The sequence below is a fragment of the Dreissena polymorpha genome, chromosome 1 (genome assembly GCF_020536995.1).
Source record: "Dreissena polymorpha isolate Duluth1 chromosome 1, UMN_Dpol_1.0, whole genome shotgun sequence".
In the NCBI taxonomy this organism is placed as follows: domain Eukaryota; kingdom Metazoa; phylum Mollusca; class Bivalvia; order Myida; family Dreissenidae; genus Dreissena; species Dreissena polymorpha.
In genome coordinates, this window is record NC_068355.1 from 151,959,527 (window position 1) to 151,981,338 (window position 21,812).

The 21,812-nt window shown below is 34.5% G+C and overlaps 1 protein-coding gene across 5 annotated transcripts in view; it reads right to left on the bottom strand.

Annotated features, from left to right (window-relative positions):
- Nucleotides 1-21,812, bottom strand: part of LOC127856201 (double C2-like domain-containing protein beta) — a 75,655-nt gene that overhangs the window by 45,231 nt on the left and 8,612 nt on the right. For 4 of the 5 annotated variants that reach the window (XM_052392270.1, XM_052392285.1, XM_052392278.1 and 1 more), the window contains exon 2: nucleotides 12,773-12,877. In XM_052392270.1, the coding sequence (XP_052248230.1) occupies nucleotides 12,773-12,849 (77 nt within the window). In that variant the 5' untranslated portion in view covers nucleotides 12,850-12,877. Of the gene's footprint in view, nucleotides 1-10,739; nucleotides 10,826-12,772; nucleotides 12,878-21,812 lie in introns of those variants that run through there. The other variant, XM_052392294.1, reaches the window with a different exon arrangement.

Genomic DNA, 21,812 nt, shown 5'->3' on the forward strand with positions numbered 1-21,812 from the left:
AGTAACAAAACTGAAGATTTCATCTTTATGTACATGTTGATTGAGTCATGATTCAAACTTTCTGAAAATGCAAAAGTAGGAAGGTTGTCACACATAGATACGTTTTTTGACACATTTGTAGTCTTTTAGAAAGTTACGTTTACAGTCAAAACTGAGAACAGTGGTCAGTCAAGGGAAAGTGCCAAAGTAACCTTTGTCAACATGTGACCGCTAAGATAATTTCTCAGATCGCCACATTTTAGATGGTTGGTCAGTTGGTAGTATTGCTACGTCGTTATCCCACCAAGTCGTTCCCCCAGTGTAAAATTAAGGTTCATTGCCGGTAAATAAGCATAGTTACATAAACAATTTCTATTAAATTATACCAAATAACGTCAAATGCAATCTGTTCAGGTTTTGTGCTGTTTGCTGATGATGAGTATCTAAGGGTTGGAAATGAGGCCTTTTAAACTTGAATACAGTAAGAAAGGTCTTTATTTTATGTTTTCTGGTGGTTTATAGAGAAATATCAGTGAATTAAAACTGATAATTTCACTGTTTCAAACAGTGAAAATTATCAGTGAAAATTATCGATAATTTTCACTGTCAACTGTCAAATGACGTCATTTTTTTGACGAAATGACGTCATTATCCCAGCAAAATTTCTTAGTTAAACTCTTTAACAATGTATATAAACGGTGGAAAAAGGCAGAAAATAAAATGAAAATTTGTTAGATTCGGTGGAATATGCGCCACGAGTGAAAATATATTTTTTCTATGATCACGAGTGAATTAAAATCGATATTCCACCGAATCCAACAAATATCCTCTATTTAATTAAATTTAACTTTCTAAGGGACTACAAGTGCGTCAAAATACGTATCTTATAAGTGGTAAATGGTTAATCCCTAATCCACCCTTTTTACAGCAGAAATCAGATCTGAGGAAGATGCCAAACCTAAGAGAGAGGTCACTAGGTTCTCAGATAATAGAAGCTGACAAAGACAGACTGCAGAGGATTCTCAGCAGGAAGAAATCAATCTTATGGCCATTTTCCAGTTCAGCTTTTATGAGTAAGATGTCCCTGCAAGCTTACAATAATTCCTGTCTGGCAGTATCTGTACAAAGCGATTTGATATTAAAAAGCTGTATATAACGTTGATCTCAAATTGCACAAAATAAATCCTCTTTATCACAAAACTTTTAATATCTGATATATACCAAATGAGATGTTTGCTAAGTTTCTTAACATTCTTAGCAAAAAAAACTTGATTTACTATTGACACAACTAAAACACTGTCGTTTTTTGCTTAAACTAGAAGACCAAAGGAACTAAACAATTCTTAAAAGGCTGAGTTTAGAATTAAACAAGAGGGCAATGATGGCCCTGAATCGCTCACCTGACTTACCAAATACAATCCCAACCCAGATTTCATCAAGAAAAACATTGTGACCAAATTTCATAAAGATTAGATGACTACTGTGACCTCTTTTGTCTACACAAGGTTTTTCTATTATTTGACCTAGTGACCTAGTTTTTGACCCCAGGTGACCCAAATACAATCCCAACCCAGATTTCATCAAGATAAACATTCTGATCAAATTTTATAAAGATTGGATGAAAATTGTGACCTCTATTGTCTACACAAGTTTGTTTTTATTATTTAACCTAGTGACCTAGTTTTTGACCCCAGATGACCCAAATTCAATCCCAACCCAGATTTCATCAAGATAAACATTCTGACCATTCTGACCAAATTTCATATAGATTGGATGAAAACTATGACCTCCATTGTCTATAGACGGTTTTTCTATTATTTGACCTTGTGACCAAGTTTTTGACCTAGTGACCTAGTTTTTGACCCCAGATGACCCAAATACAATCCCAACTCAGATTTCATCAAGATCAACATTCTGACCAAATTTCATAAAGCTTGGATGAAAAATGTGACCTCTACTGTCTACACAAACAAATTTATGACGGTTTTTCTATTATTTGACCTAGTGACCTAGTTTTTTACCTCAGATGACCCCAATACAATCCCAAGCCAGATTTCATCAAGATAAACATTCTGACCAAATTTCATAAAGATTGGGTGTAAACTGTGAACTCTACTGTCTAGACAAGGTTTTTCTATTATTTGACCTAGTTTTTGACCTAGTGACCTAGTTTTTGACCCCAGATAACCCCAATACAATCCCAAGCCAGATTTCATCAAGATAAACATTCTGACCAAATTTCATAAAGATTGGATGAAAACTGTGACCTCTACTGTCTACACAAGGTTTTTATATTTTTTTATTTAGTTTTTGACCTAGTGACCTAGTTTTTGACCTCAAATGACCCAAATACAATCCGAACCCATATTTCATCAGAACAAACATACTGACCAAATTTCATAAAGATTGGATGAAAACTACCACCTCTATTGTCTACACAAGGTTTTTCTTTTATTTGACCTATTATGTGACCTAGTTTTTGACCTAGTGACCTAGTTTTTGACCCAGATAACCCAAATAAAATCCCAACCCAAATTTCATAATGATAAACATTCTGACCAAATTTCATTAAGATTGGATGAAAACTGTGACCTCTTCTGTCAACACAAACAAATTGTTGAAGGACACACGCACACACGCACACACATTCGGACGCCGGACACCACACGGTCACAAAAGCTCACCATGTCACTTCGTGACAGGTGAGCTAAAAAGGTACTGTATGAAACATAAATATTTAATTCCTTGGCACATTTGTGTTTTCAAATTGGCTGACATATTATTAGAACAAATGTTTGACCAAGTTGTAGGGTGATTGGCCAAAATGATTTCTATAATAGTATTAATTCTTTTTTTTAATTTGTACCAGTTTTTAACCTAACCTGACCAAGATTCAAACTCGGCCGATATTCCAATGGGACAAATGTTTTTATCAAATCCCCCGAGGATTGGATGATAAATGTGGCCAAAATAGCGTTATTAGGTTTCACTTAATAATAATGGTAAACAACACAGCCCCATTGCGGCCAAAGGTGCAGACCACATTGCGGCAAAAGGTTCAGACCACATTGCGGCCCAAGGTTTCAGACCAAAACAACATTCAAAATTTTCTGATGAAGTTTCATAAAATTGGACAATAAATGTCACTTCTAGAGTGTTAATACGTATTTAAGAAAATACACTCAAGTGTGACATACTACCAAACAAGCTAAGTATATTTTAAACCCTCTATACAATTGTTCAGGATGCTGGCTACCAAATTGTCAATTTGATGAGTGTTGACAGATGAGACTTATAACAGACATCATTGTGTCAAGAGACAGGCATGTATCTGCAACATACCAGCCATAATCAAATTCCAGTTTCCTAAAGTTGATATCACATCTGTGATGACCCAAAATTTCCTGAAAACAAGAGCTGTCTCCATAGGATGACATATGCCCCCAAAAAATGCTTTGATAGAAGTTATGAGCATTTTTAAAAACCTAAACGCAGATTTCGAAACCTTAGCTCGGATCCTAAGTTGCAAGGTCAAAGTCAAGGGGTCAAATTTATATGCGTATGGAAAGGCCTTGTCCATTTACACATGCATACCAGGCTTTTTCCGCCCTATGCCACAGGTCCGAAATTTGGCCCCATTCCCAATGCAAATCTGGTTGTTTTTTTCCCAGTTGAAAAAAAAAAATCCCGATTCCAAAAAAAAAAAAAAATTATTTTTTTATTTAACCTTTAAATATATAAGTTAACCTGCTCCGGTGTAGAAAATAGAAAGTGTTGCATAATTTAATTATCTGTTGCCTTCAATTTGTTTTTAAAAACAATAAAATATGTTAATGATTATTTAAGACTTTCCTTATTTTCCTCAAAATCCGGCGCTTCGCGCAATTTTTTTCACCTCAAAAAAGGCCAGGCCTTTCCCCAAATTCAGATTAAAAAACGTGCACTTATCACACATGTTCATAATATTTTGTAAAATTTTAATAATAAGTTATCAAAATAGTCGTTATTTATCAGTCAACGGCTTCTTTGAAATATAAGAAACACTATGTACATGCGATAATCTTTCCCAATTGAGCCAATTTTGCGAATAATTTTTTTTCCCAAAATGGGGGTTATCACGACGCGAAATTCCAGTGTGGCGTTGTCCCAAAATGGAGCGGAAAAAGCCTGCATACCAAATATGAAGGTTACATCTGAAGCTACGTAGAAGTTATGAGCAAATTTTTGAAACCTAAACGCAAAGTATGATGGACAGACAGACGGACAGACAGATGGACAGACAGAAATGAAATCACTATATGCCCACCTTCAGGGGCATAAAAATGATGGTCATCTTAGCGAGTTGGTTGTAATTACAAGTTGGGCATTGTTACTGTATTTAACACAGAATTTAAACTGTATTGAGTCATTTCACTTTCATGTTAACTAAATTGTAATATAAACAAGAGCACCGCATAACGGGTGCCACGCTCGGCTGCGAAAGCTTGTCAGAAATTATTTTTTTTTAGAGGTCACAGTGACCTTGACCTTGACCTAGTGACCCAACAAGAGATGTGTTCGTCAGAAACACAATGCCCCCTACTGCGCCGCTTTGAAATAAAATTTCTATTTATCATTTGGCAGGTATAGAAATCATCTCCCTTTAAAGCTTATTACTTCCCTTGGATTTTTCCAATCCAACCGGGAGGGGGGGTCTGTAGACAGTCAAAAATAACCAAGTCAGATATCACTGACAACCAAGGCCTGTGGTTTATCAAAGAGATCATAGCCAGAGTTCATCATGTATCTATGGACATAAGTCCACAGGTATGTAATGAACATTACTATTAACAACTAAGTACATGAAAGAAATGATAATTCTATCATTTAAAAAAAAAAACTTTGACAAATCAATCATTTGAGTTATAAATAATCAAAATAATTAATCTGTACAGTAACTGTGAAAAGAACTTCAATTCTTGATAAGGAAATATATGAGATTTATAATAATATAAATTACTTCCCTTGAAAATAATTGTCTCTAACAAATCTCTATTTTTAGTAGCAAATAATTAAAAGCCACTACCGTGACTGTAGATTCACCACTCAAAATGTGCAGCTCCATGAGATACACATGCATGCCAAATATATAAAGTGGCTATGTTCAATATTGAATAATTATATCTCCCTTTAAAGCTTATTACTTCCCTTAAATGTGTATTTTTTACTGTAGACCTTGAAGAATGACCTTGACATTGACCTTTTACCACAATGTGTTTGTCAGAAACACAATGCCGCTTACTGCGCCGCTTTGATTTATTTAACAAAAATATATACGTGGGCAGGTCAGATAACTATGTCCATTTAAAGCTTATTACTTCCCTTGACTTTGTTTTTTTTACCCTTGACCTTGAAGGATGATGTTCAGCTTGAAATTTTACCACTCAAAATGTGCAGCTCCATGAGATACACATGCAAGCCAAATATCAAGTTGCTATCTTCAATATTTAAAAAGTTATGGCCAATGTTAAGGTTTTAGCACGACGCCTACGGCAGAGGGCGGACGACGAGCTGGCTATGACAATAGCATGGGTTTTCTCCGAAAACAGCCGAGCTAAAAATGGGCATTATTCTGATAAGTTGCAGGTCCGAGTTTTTAAACTTGGTATTTGGTCACACAATGACCACAAACACAGCAGTGAAATGTCTATTGAATACATTTAGTGGAAACATGGAAGTAGAGTTGTCAAGCTAAAAACAAGTGACTTTGATTTTCTTCTTTGGTTTGATTAACAAAACTTTTATGTTGATCTCATTTTAATGATCACAAAAAATGCAAATGAAGCTTATGTAACATTTATTAAAACTGAATCGAATATTAAAAATGGACAAAATAAATGAAACACAATAATTTTTGTTCAGTTTTTCTATGTATATTGTTCCATGTTTTAATCAAAAGCTTTAAATGATTACAAATCTGGTTCATCTTTTAAGTATGTTTCAATTTTTATTAAACAGCTTAGAACATTCCAATAACCTAATTGCCCAAGAAATCTCACAGTAACATTACTTTTCTGTGATTAAAACATCCACAGATTTATAGATATGAAGCCAAATTGTCTGACCGTAAACAGACTTAGTTGATTTATTATAAGTGCATCAAATAGAACAAATGCAATGCTTATACATTTATATATCAGTCTAAACTACGATGTATTAAAGGGGCCTTTTCACAGATTTTGGCGATTTTTAACTTATTCATTGAAAGCTTTATATCGATAAATGCAAACATTGGATCGTATAAGCTCCAGTAAAAAATCAAGAATAAAATTAAAAAAAGGAAAAGAACATTGCCCGGACCAGGTTTCGAACCAGTGACCCCTGGAGTCCTGCCAGAGTCCTAAAGTAAAAACGCTTTAGCCTACTGAGCTATTCCGCCAAGTACACATAATGGACGTATTTTATACTTTATATAAGCAATCTTCGTAGTTTCACAAAATTTAACGACAAAAACAGAACTCTCGAAATTATTCAATCGTTTCGCGTTGCAACGCTTTATAACTTTTAGGTTTTAAAATCGTCAAAAGATGCATATAATGGCTATATTAGACCATGGTAAATGTTCAGTATTACTGTTTCCTCACAAATATCATAACTAAAACGAAAATTTGCGAATCTGAAATAACTTTTTTCAATTTTGTCAATTTACCAAAGCGTGAAAAGATCCCTTTTATGATGCAGGTAAAGATGTCACAATTCAACAACATCTGTCACCAATACAGCCAAATGTTGATGACAACCTTGAAAAGATTTTTGTTGACTGCTGACCAATAACACTACATCATGCACATGGTACACTAATGTTATCCTTGAATTATGTGACATTTGATACCAAAACCAACATGAAAAGAACTGCTATCTACATGTATGCGACGTCTTTAATACATATGTCTATAAAACATACCGCCATACCACCTATTTACCTTTTTGTTCATGTGTGTTATATCATTGATATATGCTAATTGAACATGAGAACACCAATACTTTTTATTTAAAACAAGACTACATGTATTGTCAAGCAATATGGTCCCCTACCGGTGAAACTCCACCATCTTCAGCAATATTTCTAGTCTATTTATTGCCATAGCAACCAGAATCTTGATGTAGACACAAAATATCAAAGCGCTGAAGGCACTAAAGATGTTCGCTATTGCATAATTTAACACGCAATTCATTTTTGAAAATCATTCGCAAGTTTGAAATGAACACACGCCATTCAACTTTATAAAGTGTGTGTCATAGCGCACGGGTCGAGTTTTGTGTGCATTTTTTATCATCCCTATTATTTCATAGAAATAACTAAGACAAAATAAAAACAACATGCATTTTTGGAAGTTCTGAAAGCATAGAAAGTATGATGAAAATGGTAATGATAACTTAATTTAAAGAAAATTTGCAGTCACCATCATATTAAAGGAATATTTTTTCTAATATCAAATGACTATCTAACCAAGAATATAAATTCATAATGAAAGTTCCGTGTACAAAACTTTTGATTTTTGACACCATATACAAATTCAAAATATACAACAATCTTCGTATCTTGTATATGGAGGAATAAAAGTATATAAACATTGCTGTTTATGCTTTACTTATTACCCGAGCAGTTCACACGGTGTCAACAACGCTAACATAAACATAGGTATAGAGCACTCATGCGCTTTTAGGCGTAGCTGTTTCAGTTTTCATCTTAGTGACTTTTACATAACGCCAACAGACACGCATGAATATTTTCGAATATTTAATAAGCTGATTCGAGATACAACCTCTGAATTTTTGCTACATCACTGCGTATGTGCTCAATTCAAAGGATGTAGCACTGTTCAGTGTAAGGAATTCCGGACTACTCTCTGTATGCTCAAACGACACAAATTGTGGCCCTGTTACAATTACGCGTTACAATCCATCTCGCAGAATTTCACTTTCGCCTCCAAGATGAGAAAACAATCATTAGCGAAATAGTATAGTGTCACGATAAGAGAAAATCGTTTAATTATCATACCACAATGTTTGCCGTACTTGGTCAGCACGTCTGGAAATCATTCCTTAATGTGTGGATAGGCTGCCATTATTAACAAGTTTGCTATTTTCAATTCAATTTTGTATCAAAAAGCATTGTTCTTAAATGTGGCATTTTCAATTCGTAATGAGATTTGTAATGACCCTTGTCATGTGAAAATGGGTCTTATTCCATATGCGCCAATCATATAAATAGCCCACTCAGCTATCACTCCTTCTGGTAAGGAGAAACATAACATATTGAGTGATTTTAAAGCGAACAGCGTCGCCTATGGCCTGACTGCGCAAAAGCACATGTTGGGTTTAACAAACGCTTGCCGAAACGCATAAGACCCATTTTCGCATGACGGCGCTATTGACGTGTGATTTAAATGTGTCGAAAGAAAACTGCGTTTAAATCAAATATAAACATACGATATATTTCGATAGTGAAGAAAGATACTCATAACAAGGCATATGAGGACACATATGAAGTGCTCTCCCGTAGTATATTTTTTATTTTACTCACACTAATGTGTGGTTTGACAATGCTAACACACATTTCATGCGGTGAATATGCAGCTTACAAGTGAAAAACACAACACAATAGTTAAACTTTTGTTTAATTGTATTTAATTATTTAGAAAAGTAAATTGCTAACTTTATTTCAAAGTCAGCGTATACGCCGACTACATTTTTAAAAGACATTTATTGTTATAAATATATTTAATATAATATATTAGGTTGTTTTCGGTTTTAGCGATTAAAAAGCATTTTCGAGGTTGCCTATAGTATGCCTGTAGTAATTCATGAACTCATATCCAACTGTCTATGTATTGAGAACTGTGAATATAAACAAGCTTAACCTTCTACTAACCTTCTGCTATTGCATTCGTATTATTATTATAAATTGTTATATTCGGGTTTAGCAATTATGAAACTTTTTTTTGTCTATCGTATCGCTGAAGTTATTGTTGAACTTATGTTCAACGTTTTATAAATTGAGAATATAAACAAAGACCTAAAGATAATATGGGTCTTTGATATAAATAAGCGTCAACTTTTTCCCGAATCTCTCATTTTACGACCTGTACTACGTCATTGAGTTGTATGCGAGAGCGTAACCTATTGCGTTGTTATAACCCGTAAACTTTCCTTTGTTTATCGACAGACGCATCTATTAATAGCCTCATATATCATGAATGCCAAAACAACCGGGAAAAAGAACCACGTGACCAAATAGGACGCAAAACGCAAATACCATGCGACTACGACTTTTATTATGTAAGAAAGCTCCGCAATTCCTTTGAAGTCGGAGCCTTGTGATTGCTATTACTTAAATAATTGACCTCTAACTGAAGTAAGCAAAGGAAACGCAGCACCTAATTGACCCATTCCTTCTATGTGCGAAGGCAGATTGAATTTTACTAATGTATGGTTTGCCTATTATAACACACATTATAATGCGGTAAATATGCGACTAACAAGTAAAAAACACTATAATTAAACTTTTGTTTTGAATTAAGTTATTTAGAAAACAAAATTCCAAACCTTATTTCAAAACAGCAAGACTACATTTTTTAGAGAATATTATTGTTATATTTAAATGTTTTTTAACAGTTTCAGCGATAATGAAACATTTTTTTATGTTGTCTATCGTATCCCTGTAATAATTGTTGAACTCGTGGTCAACGTATTATTAATTGAGACCTGTGAATATAAACAAGCGTAACCTTATACTACTGCGTTATTCTCACACGGACTCCCCTTTGTTTATCGCCAGCCTCAGATTTATGAATGAGCTGAGCGAAAATACTACGTCACGCACACGCAGCAGAAAGTGGACTATTTTAATCATTTATAAACAATCTCCTCCGCGACACGTACAATACAATCATTGTTTATTGATTCTTTTCTATAAAACACCGTTCGAAAATATTGAATGTAACACGACATTAATATAATGTTGCCATTTGTGAATACACATAATTGGAGAACTCAAACCTCTTGCATAAATTATACAACTCTTTCTTGCGCGGATACGCAAGCGGGTATTGGGTTAATCATACCTAGTCGTATCGACCTGAATTTCACACTGAGCACTTTAGACGGGCGCTAAAGCGCCCATCTAAAAATGATGTGCATAATCTCCATATTGCCATCTATCCATGTTTTAAGTTTCATGAAAAAAATATTTAAAACTTTTAAAGAAATCACAGGATCCAGAAAAGTGTGACAGACTCACAGACAGACACACCTGTAGAGCACTGGTAGGGGACAACAACACTATCTGTAACCATTAAATTTCTTGTAACCTGGCAGTGTTTCATGTTTCAAGTTTAGTTCTAAATTGTTTCAACCTTTTCTGTAAATTAAAACAAACAAGAGATGTATTTGTCAGAAACACAATGCCCCCTAATGCGCTGCTTAAAAAAACAAATAACCTTTGACGTTGAAGGATAACCTTGACCTTTCACCACACAAAATGTGATGCTCCATGAGATACACATGCATGCCAAATATCAAGTTGCTATCTTCAATATTGCAAAAGTTATGACCAAGGTTAAAGTTTTGGGACACACACAATGAATGACTGACTGACTGACACAGTGACAGAGAGACAGACAGACAGACAAACAGACAGGCAAAAAACAATAAACCCCCGATCTTTCGATCCAGGGGCATAAAAATTGACATTACAGAACACAAATGTTATATCATACCTTCAGTAAGTCCATGCTTACAATAAGTTAATTGATAATTTCTCCTAATATAAGACCTGTAGACCAGAAAATTACTGATTAAGCCATACTGGATAATATGTTTTGCATACAATTTATTTAGGTCAATTAGTCTAGACTTTATCAAGATGTCAGGCAAACAACTTAAGTTTTTATGTCCCTGGTACAGTGTATTTTAGCAGTCGCAACCAGAGTCCGTCAGATCATCCAGCATTCTGTTTTCCAGAGTATTTTTAACAGTTTCTTTAACTAACAAATGATCATACTATCCGTATTCTTTTATGAGAAGATACTTTGAATGAAAATATCCAATAAATTTAGCACATTGCTTTTCATGATAAAGATTTAAGATTACTGACAGTTCAGTTGCGATCGGCTTCGCCCGTATGCCCCTCCCCAAATGAAATGCATGAGCATCGCAAATCTTTCTACCATATTAGGGAAGGACAGAAAGTAACAATAAATCATATGCCCTGAAAGAGATGTGGGAGAAAACTTCTACCTGCACATATTAACTTCTCCGTCTAATAACATAAAGGAGCAGTGACTTCTACTCCATTTGAGATTTACTTTGAAAAAGACAGTTAATATATTATATATTATTATTATATATTATAACATTCAATTTAATACAATAATAACCGATATAAACTATTAAGTTTGTTTGTTTATATTTGTTGAATGATTTTCTCTCAATTAGCAAATGTGATTTGTTTCTTAATAATCATTTTGATTGTGTAATAAGGGGAATACAAATGAGTGAAAAGTTCCTAAAAAAAATTATAACAAAAACCACTTCTCCTTTAAGTTGCCTAACTTTTCCCTAATTTCAGCTTTAAAAGGAGAAGGGACTTTCCCTTTAATTTGAACATAGGCTGAGCTCTGAACTCTTTCAGACATTTAGCTGAGTTTAGGTATGTGAGTCTCACTACAAATGACCAACATATTAAGTTTGAGTTTCGTTCCGATCCATTGATTTTTGACAAAGTTTATGCCTTGGAATGGATTAATTAATTTTCTCTTTAATGACAGTTTTCTTAAGTTGTGTTATGCAACTCTCTCAGATAGTGAGCTGATTTGTGAGTCTTTCTACATGATGTACCGATTTAGTGAGAGTTTCGTTCCTGTCCATTGATTTTTGGCGAAGTTTTGGGCCTTAAACTTAGAAATTTTCTATATATATATTAACAACAATTTTCGCGAGTTTTTTTCAGAAGTTTAGTTGATTTTTGGTATGTGAGCCACCTTACATGACTTACAGTTTAAGTGTGAGTTTTGTTCCAGTCCATTGACTTTGTTCAAGTTTTGTTCCAGTCTATTGACTTTGTTCAAGTTTTGTTCCAGTCCATTGACTTTGTTCAAGTTATGGGCCTTGGACTGTAATTTTTTTCTCTGCAAAAGCTGCTGTGCAGCTTCAAAGTGAGGAAAGAGCCATTGTGTTTCACAGACACAGCTCTTTTTACATATTATATTATCATTAATGTTAGGTGCTGAAATTGTAATGTCATACCTAATACATGTAATGGCTAAACATTCGACATACCCGGTAATCAAAAAGTCTCATTCGAATTTTTTTTTCACGTTAAGCAATTCTTGTATTATTCATTTTAGATACAAAAAAAAATAAATATAAATAATGCAAAACATGCCTACATGTAGAGAGATTTAGGTACCACTATCCCCATTTAATCTCATTAGAAAAGACAGTAAATAAAATTCCCTAAGTGTGATGCATTTGAACATCTTGCCAATCTTTGTGAAAAACAAGTCGTCTGGGTTTTAATCTTCAGACAGGAATTGAGTAATCTGTTTGAGCTCTAACAATTATACCAATCAATTACCACATAAGTATTGAGCTCTGACATTTCAAGAAATCTAATGATGCACAGACACTTCTAAACCTATAAATTGATGCCCCAGCCAACTCACATTCAGAGAAACTGCTAAAAAGGTTTCACAAATCACAATCCAACATTAAGTCTTGGTTTCAGATAAAGATACATGTAATCACTTACTTTGCCCGAAGTGCAAGCTGTCGATCATTTGGACACACCCAGCGATCCATTCCGCTCTCAGTGGAAATTTCCCCCATGTGCTTCTAACAGCTTATTGCGTTTGGTCTGAAAAGACAGAGAGTTTTCCAGCCATTTTGGGAAAAGGAGTCTGATCAAATTGGGATTTTTTAATTGATATCATAAAAGTGGCAAATTTGAGATTCTTTCTATCGACAAAAAGGACCAATATGAGATTTTTTTATCAACAAATATTGACACAACAGGTTTTCCTGGCCATTTTGGATAAAAATCATTAAATTATGGTTATATATTTTATACGTTGTTTAAAAAAGTAAAAATGAGATATAGAGTCTAATAATCATAAGTCATAAGACACTTCTTTCTAAAAGAAGTATTAAATTGGGATTTTTTTTGGAATCGATCGTTCTGCATCCTTTTTTACATAGCAGAAAACCCCTGAAATGCTTATGTAAAATGAGCGTACAATCATCTCAATCATTTACTTTCTATGAAACAAGAGTAATAGTAATTGTTGTCACCATGCTTTTTATCCTTAGCCATTTTATATTTCAACTAAGATATAATTAAAACAAATGTGTAAATACTTTTCATGTTAATTGGGCAAACAGGAGGTGTGTTCGTGAGAAACACAATGCCCCCTACTATGCCGCTTTGAAATAAAAATTCTATTTCTGGTTTATTTACAGCCATTTTAACAAATCAAAGTACTGGCAGTACTGGTGTGACGATGCTTTTGAAGAGGATGGATATAAAACATCAATTTAAGTTTATCTATATCACCACAATTGTGTATGTTGATACGAACATTTGGGTACGATACAAAATTTGGGTACGAACATTTTGGGTCCGAAAAAAAATTTGGTACGAAAAATTTCTGGTACGAAAAAAGTTTAGGGGTACGGGGAAGTAGTACCCGTGGGTAAGTTGACCCATTGAGCGAAACTGGGAGGCGGGTCACATTCTTGTTCATTAAGTATGGCAATACATTCATGACGATTCTCGAAAGTAGGTATGAGCACATAGCCGGACCATGTGAGCTCAATCGTATGAGCACTTGACTATCCGAGTTCGCCCACGAACATATGGATAAGTTAACTAATAGCGAAATGACCTTATACATGTATATGCTGAAATCTAACAATCGAACGAAATATCAAACATGGTATGTACACTTAGGTGGTTGTGTAATTTCTGTTAGAATATCGTATTCAATATGTAAATTTTAAATGATTGTGCCCGCACTTGAGTTTGGTGCCTTGTTTGAGTCTATACGCGCCTAGGCTGCACCCAGTGTGTGTATCTGTGTTTTTCCAAGGTAATGAGTAACCGCCGCGCTGAGGCTGCATAATGTTGGGACCCGGAGTGTGTCCAGCACTCCTACATACAAAAACATACAAAATATAACATTGCGCCGGGAGCGGGAATCGAACCGGTGTCGTAAAGGTGAAAAAGCGAATGTCCTTACCACTGCGCTAGCGGGACGGACAATTTTGCAAACATGTTGTTTTATCTATATATATCATAGCAGTGCAGCGTTAACAATTTGCAGGTTCGAAATGGTTCGCATTCTTTTGTTTTGTGATCACGTTAAAAGTTAATTTTACATGTTTTTATTCGCAATTTATTTACTAAATCGAGAACAAATATCAAACAAAATAGAGAAAATATATAGTTGTTTCATTGGTCCATAAAAAATAAAATGGATGTAAAATTACTAATATGAAATTAACGTTCTGATACACTTATTGAATCTGTTTCCCCAGGATATGCTGTTCTATTAATATTTACCTTAATCAACACGAACGACAACTCTGCTAGGAGAATGTTATCAATGAAAATCAACGAGCAATCTCCTACGCAGTGGCGAATGCCAAGGGAAGTAACTGAAAAATCGAGTTATCTCAATCGGACTGGCTCGGTCTTTTACATAGAATTTACATTGTGAAGAATTTTTTTACCGGTTATCAAACCTTGGACGCTGCTGTTCCAGCATCGTCAAAAATGCTCCGTTACCTAAAGATCATGTTTTTTTAATGGGGCAGAACCATTTTGAAAATGGCCAAGCTATCATTAGAACAAACCTTCTAATTTAGTTTAATTAAGATTGGAAAACAAACTATTTCTAGTGTGTTCACCAGTCCTTATAACAGCCCTACATGGAAAACTGACTTAACTGCTTGTTTTTCAACAGACTATAATCTTCATAAGAACAAATGTTCTGACCAAGTTTCATAAATATTTTGTGTGGATGTTTGAAGGTTTCATGGACTAAAAATGTGACTAGAGAGCTGAAAAGGTTTCAATGTAGACGTCATGTAAGAAACAAGGGCTGTTTGTAAAACATGCATGCCCCCCATATGGGCTGTCCGTTGTAGTGGCAACCATTGTGTGAATACGATTTTTGTCACTGTGACCTTGACCTTTGACCTTGTGACCTGAAAATCAATAGGGGTCATCTGCGGGTCACGATCAATGTACCTATGAAGTGGCATGATCCTAGGCAAAAGGGTTCTTGAGTTATCATCCGAAAATCATTTTACTATTTCGGGTCACCCTGACCTTGACCTTTGACCTTGTGACCTCAAAATCAATAGGGGTCATGTGCAAGTCATGATCAATCTACCTATGAAGTTTCATGATCCTAGGCGTATGCGTTCTTGAGTTATCATCCGAAAACCATTTTACTATTTCGGGTCACCGTGACCTTGAACTTTGACCTAGTGACCTCAAAATCAATAGGGGTCATCTGCGAGTCATGATCAATCTACCCATGAAGTTTCATGATCCTAGGCGTATGCGTTCTTGAGTTATCATCCGGAAACCATTTTACTATTTCGGGTCACCGTGACCTTGACCTTTGACCTAGTGACCTAAAAATAAATAGGGGTCATCTGGAAGTCATGATCAATCTACCCATGAAGTTTCATGATCCTAGGCGTATGCATTCTTGAGTTATCATTCAAAAACCATTTTACTATTTCAGGTCACCGTGACCTTGACCTTTGACCTAGTGACCTCAAAATCAATAGGGGTCATCTGCGAGTCATGATCAATGTACCTATGAAGTTTCATGATCCTAGACCCAAGCGTTCTTGAGTTATCAGGGGTGTGATTGAGGCAAAGTCAGAGGGGAGGAAAATTCTGTTGACTGATTTTGACTACGCGAATGGCGCGCATAACGAAATGACAAACATAAAAACAGACATTAAAATAAACAACTTTTTGAACTTCATAACAATATTTCTTTATAAAAACCTGTTAAACTTCACATTTAACATACTGAGGATGCAAAGTAAACTGTTAAGTAAGTATTTAGTGTGATCAATAGCAGAAGTTTTTCAATGTATTGAATTACAGTTAATAGACTAAATATAAACAAACACACTTGAGTGTTCTTCTGGTGTAAATGATGTATTAACTGAGTTAACTTAATATATTTAATTTGTTTACCTTTCAATATCTTGCATTTCACATCTTCACTCAGTTCAAAGCTATTTCAGTTAACTGAACAGCGTGACAAACATAATAAAGCAGAATATGCATATGAATCTGATTATACACAGACCCACAGACATATAAAAATCAAATCATGTTTGTCTATTTCCATGTTCGAACGATACTCTTCTAAATTGTTTTACTTCTCGAATAGACTAAACTCCAATTTTCAAACACTGGTTTCCGTGACACAAATTCAGTGGGCACATTTCTTAACAAAATATGTGTTGCTTGTATCTAAAACGTGGTCTTTTTTTGACAAACACATTTCATTATTCCTATCAGACTAGGTAATGTCAGTCGTTTATTCGATTGCTATTTGTTATTTCAATAATCTTAATTTTCTCTTCACAACTGCGCCATTTGCAAACAAATCACAGAGCGCATTTTAAGAACACGCTTTAAATTGGAAGATTGGGAAACAACAGCCAATTATATGGCTCGTTTTAAAAATGCTTAGGCAGAATCTACCAGTGTAAAATGCGGAGAGATTTCGCTGGCCGCGGATATTTCGGGCCGCTTATGAAATACGTCCGCGGAATCAGTGGTAGCCCCTCTCCCCCACATTTTTTAAACGAATTTTGGCAAATCTCAGAAGTGACATCCGGGACAACCCGATCCGCGGGTGGACGAACCGGCAGACCGACCGACAGACCGACATGAGCAAAGCAATATACCCCCTCTTCTTCGAAGGAGGGCATAAAAATGGTGACCAAAACTTTCAACAGACATGAACCCTTTTTGAGCTTGTTATTGTTTGAACAAATGATGACAGAATTTCATGACGATTTCCCAATACATGTGGCCTTTATATTTCATTATGTAAATAGTAACCACAGAGGACACAATGTCATGACAAACACAAGTTGACCCTGAGATTCAAGAAATGTTCATGAACTGTTCCTGAGGTTCATGAACAGTTCACAAGCTTACCATTTTGGGATGTGCATAAAAGAGTTCTGCATTTCCAGTTTTTGCATGGAAATGTCAGTTGAAAACATCACAATTGCTGGGAATAAGTCAGTTTAAACAAGAAATATCTTTAAAAAAGATATACGGCGTAAATAGTTTAATGAATGAGATCAAGTATAGCGAATGTCTTTTTCTGTGCAGTTCTTAGCTGCATCACACGCAGTACGGGATGTTACGGGGAGTTTTCGCGGCTTATTTTACATTATAACATATTGCTGGTCATAAACCTATAGATACAAAACAGAAAACCAAAAGAAGAATGGAAGTGAAATTTAAACATACGAGTCAACCGGCCACACGAGAAGTATCCGTATTTATAGGCGCGTTCTTCGAACAAACCTGTTTTAGTGGTTTGTCGGGCATTGCTATTTGATTCGATTATTAACAGTATCAATTATCATCGTGCTAATGCTTAAAGTGATATTATGGGCATTTTGCACTGTTGAATTGAGCTGAAAAGAATTAACAGGTCAAAACAGTTAGTTAAAATGTGGTTACTGATTAATTATCTGCAACTCACCTTGCTACCAGTTGTTTATAAAAATATATTTTATATTCGATATTCTTATGTGACCCACCCAGTCCTGTAAGCTGAAATGATCCGTAAAACAATTTCGTGTCTTTGTGTCGTATGAACAAAACTGCACTAAAACTAAATTTAGGTTCAACTCGTAAACGCATGATCAGTTGTCAAACGAAAGTACGGTTGATATTCAAATGCATTATTTTTCTCTTTCTGGTATATTGTTTTAGTATGATGATGCTGCATTAATTAATATAAGTGTATATGAAGTAGAAACATCAAAAATAATCAACGGTTGCGATAGACACCTATAAACTGTTACATGCTCATAATATCACTTTAGTACATTAGGCAATATGGACGAATAATTATTGTTAAATTTATCAACAATAATATTTATCATTGTATTGTTGAAAACACATTAAGAATCTATTATTTACATACCATAATTATATTGCTGAATATCTTCATTTAACATATTTCTGGTCTAAAGAAAATTCCAGGTCACCTAGTTCACGGATAGCGTCTTTATTATATAACGATTATTTTACTGGCCGCCAACTCCGGTGATGACCTGTACATAAACTCTGAATGTCCGCGAATTGACCCGATATACTTCACGGGTTGAAATGCAATGCTTTAAAGTGAGGCCTCGCTTCCATTGCTCTTTATACTTTTACATGTTAACATGTTGACAGGAATAAGGAAGTAAGTACTAAATATGAGAACATAGCCTTTTAAGTATAAACGCTCTTGCGCTGGTAATACTCTGAAAATAAAAGGTGTACGCACAAACTGTATTGATGTCGAGAATTGAGTGTAAAACTGTTCTATCTATTAAGCCTTTTCATTCGAGATAAAATTGTTTCATACAGTAAAACAGTGTTACAAAGACGCGGATATGTTTCCAATGTTCTGGTGGTATACTCAAATCAGCCAATGGAATAAATGAAGTGTATTCATTCGTACCTAGCCGCGGGAAATTTTATTGGAATTTTATTGGACACTTACAAAGGTCAGGCTAAGGTGAAAAGCTGGCTTATGCAGCTTACGCCGAAAAACTTGCCTGCAATTTGGCTATACAAAACAAAGAACATGCAGAAAGTGCTGTGTCTCCATGTAGATTGCTTGTACATATACATGTGTAGCTCCTGTGGCAACAGCTGATTGTTGGAAGATATTTAGGAAACAAAACTTCATTGTTACCTATCTTAGAAAATTCCATAGACATTTAACATTTTGAGAATTAAATTACTTTGTCAATTAATGGCCTCTGACATTTCTATCTCTAAACATGCAATCCAAATTTTTGTTGGCAAGACATCGAGACAAATAATGACATTGTCAAATTGTCAAAGCTTTTTAAAGCATGACATTTAGTTGTGAATAGTATATGACAGGGTTTTTTTTCCACTTTTTGGGAAGATAGCCCATGGCTTTGGAAATGGGAACTTTATCGGCATTTTGATGAAATTGGGAAAATTAATTCATTAGCCTTTTTTATTCCATACAAAAAGTCCACTAATTAGGGAAATACTAAATTTGATAACACTTTATAATCATTAAAATTAAAAGAACAAAATCATAAAATACTTTGTTGGATGTAATTGAATTAAAATTGAGATAAAATACGCATAAGACACTTCTTTCTAAAAAAAAAAAAAATTTTTTTTTTTTTTTGGGGGGGGGGAAATTGGGAATTTTTTGCCACATTTTGGGGAAAAAGTATACTTTTTGGGATTGGGAACATAGCCGAATTTCGGCTATAAAATCAGGCCAAAAAAACCCTGTATGAACATGATAAATTTGAGAAAAATAGCAGACAACGACCAATAAAGCGTTGGAATTTCCAGCTATATTTCAAAATATTTTCTGTACCCAGGGTACATTTAAGTATACTAAGGAGTACCTGGGTACATTAAAATAGATCCCAAGCTGATTACATGTATGACCATTTCAATGTAGAGCATTACTGGTTGTCTTTTGTTGGAGATGGAAGTGAGAACTGAGATACTGTGAAAGAATTATTTAAGCTTCAATGTCAAATCATCTGTTTCAGAATTGGTTAGGCACAATAACAGTCAATTGATATGAAAATCAGCATGGACTATTTACATGTATTTGTCAATCTTTTTATCAATCTTCTGAATTGGCGAGTAACAATTCTTTTGCCTATATTTATGTTTTATCGAAAAAACCAATACAAATAAAAAATATTGTTCTGTAAGAAGACATGCAGTTTTATTTTAATCCAAAAAAAAATTAATTATTATTATAGAATGGAAAAACATATCTGTATCTTGATTTGGTTTCTGAACTTAAAAACACTGTCCTAAATCAAGATGAATAATGACATAAATAGATCCATACCATTGTTATAAATTATAAACAAAAATCTTGTTTGGAAGGATATTACTCTGCAAGTAAAGTATACCATCAGAAAGTTTTCATCTTCTTTATAAAGTACCCGTATTGGGCCGTCTCAAAAATTTAGATGGAAGGAAATTTGCATTAATTTTGATTCAAAAGCGCATAATTTGCAAATGACGAAATACCATAAGCAACAAAATTGAACATGTCAAGCAAATACTAAATAGGCATGCAAAAGAATATTTTAATGTGGTTTGTCCAATTAAGCAATTAAAACGACCAATCATGTTCACTTTGAAGATTTCCCAATGCAAATTTTCCTAATTACAGGGGTTTTCACACTTAATTTTCCAAATTGGCACCATACTGGTAATTTTTCCCCAATGGGGCCAAAAAAGAATCGCTGTCAGCGATTCTTTTTTGGCCCCATTGGGGAAAAATTACCAGTATGGTGCCAATTTGGAAGCCTGAGTATTATTGTCATACATTTTTGTAGAACCAATTAAAATGATATCAATGTTGACATCAGGAAATAAGTAAAAACAATAACTATCTATCTATCTATACTGTCTAACTCCCCTTGCGGGTATTATTGACAGGTGTGCAGTCAGTGCAAGATAAAAGTGTTAAAAGTGAATAAGTGAGAAGATAAAAGTATGTTCGATTAATCATGCATGGTGAGGTGATTTAGAGTTAAAACTGATAAAAACATGTATCTCGGAGTTCAAGGGGCAGAAGGGGAAAGCAGGAACCGCTTAAACCCTTTAAGATCAGGATGTAATACTGTAGTGGCAGGGAGGTTGTTCCACATCACAATAGCACTTGGAAAAAATGAAAACTTATAATAATTTGCAGTGGTATGGATCTATCTGAAAAAGTGGGGGTGCATGTGACGAGTGAATCTGGTGGGTCACTCAATATATGATGGCAGCGGCACGGCTACTAAACCTTGAACAATACCTCCAAGTATTAACATAATTATGATAATGTTACAATTTAGGCATGAATGAAGTTTATGCATCTTCATCATTTAGCAGGGCTATAGATAACTTTTGGGGTAATTGGGTAATTCACCCCCTGTTTTTGACAACAATTGGGTTTTTATAAATTCAATAGTTTTAGCAAAAATTGTCACCCCCTACTTTTGAGCTTAATTGGGTTTTTTCACCCCGTTTTTTTAACTCAATTGGTTAATTTAGGAAATAACATATAAAATATAACAAACAACTACTAAAGTTACTATATTATTCAAACAAATGGAATTCAAAAAAGGTACCTTTACATAACAACATACAATTACTTAATTTCAAAGTTCATTCATTTTTGCGTTGAATAAGACCGAATTCTTTAAAATCGCTGCACAATTGATCAAGTTATGACTGTTCAAAGCGATGCACCCTGTTTTCGGTTCATTTTGAGTTGAATACCTTGAAAATGAAAGTAGAAATCGGACGGGTCTACGAATAATTACAATAATACCAAAGATTGATGACAGCTGGAAAGACTGCCTTATTTTCTTCAAAGGACGTCATGTAAACTATCTGATACATTTTTGTACCGAAAAAAATCAGTCTAAAAAATACGCCCGGTGTTCGTAAGAATTTCGTTTCATGATGCAAGTTTTTTGGCAGGAATAATGATATATTGTTTGTATTTACG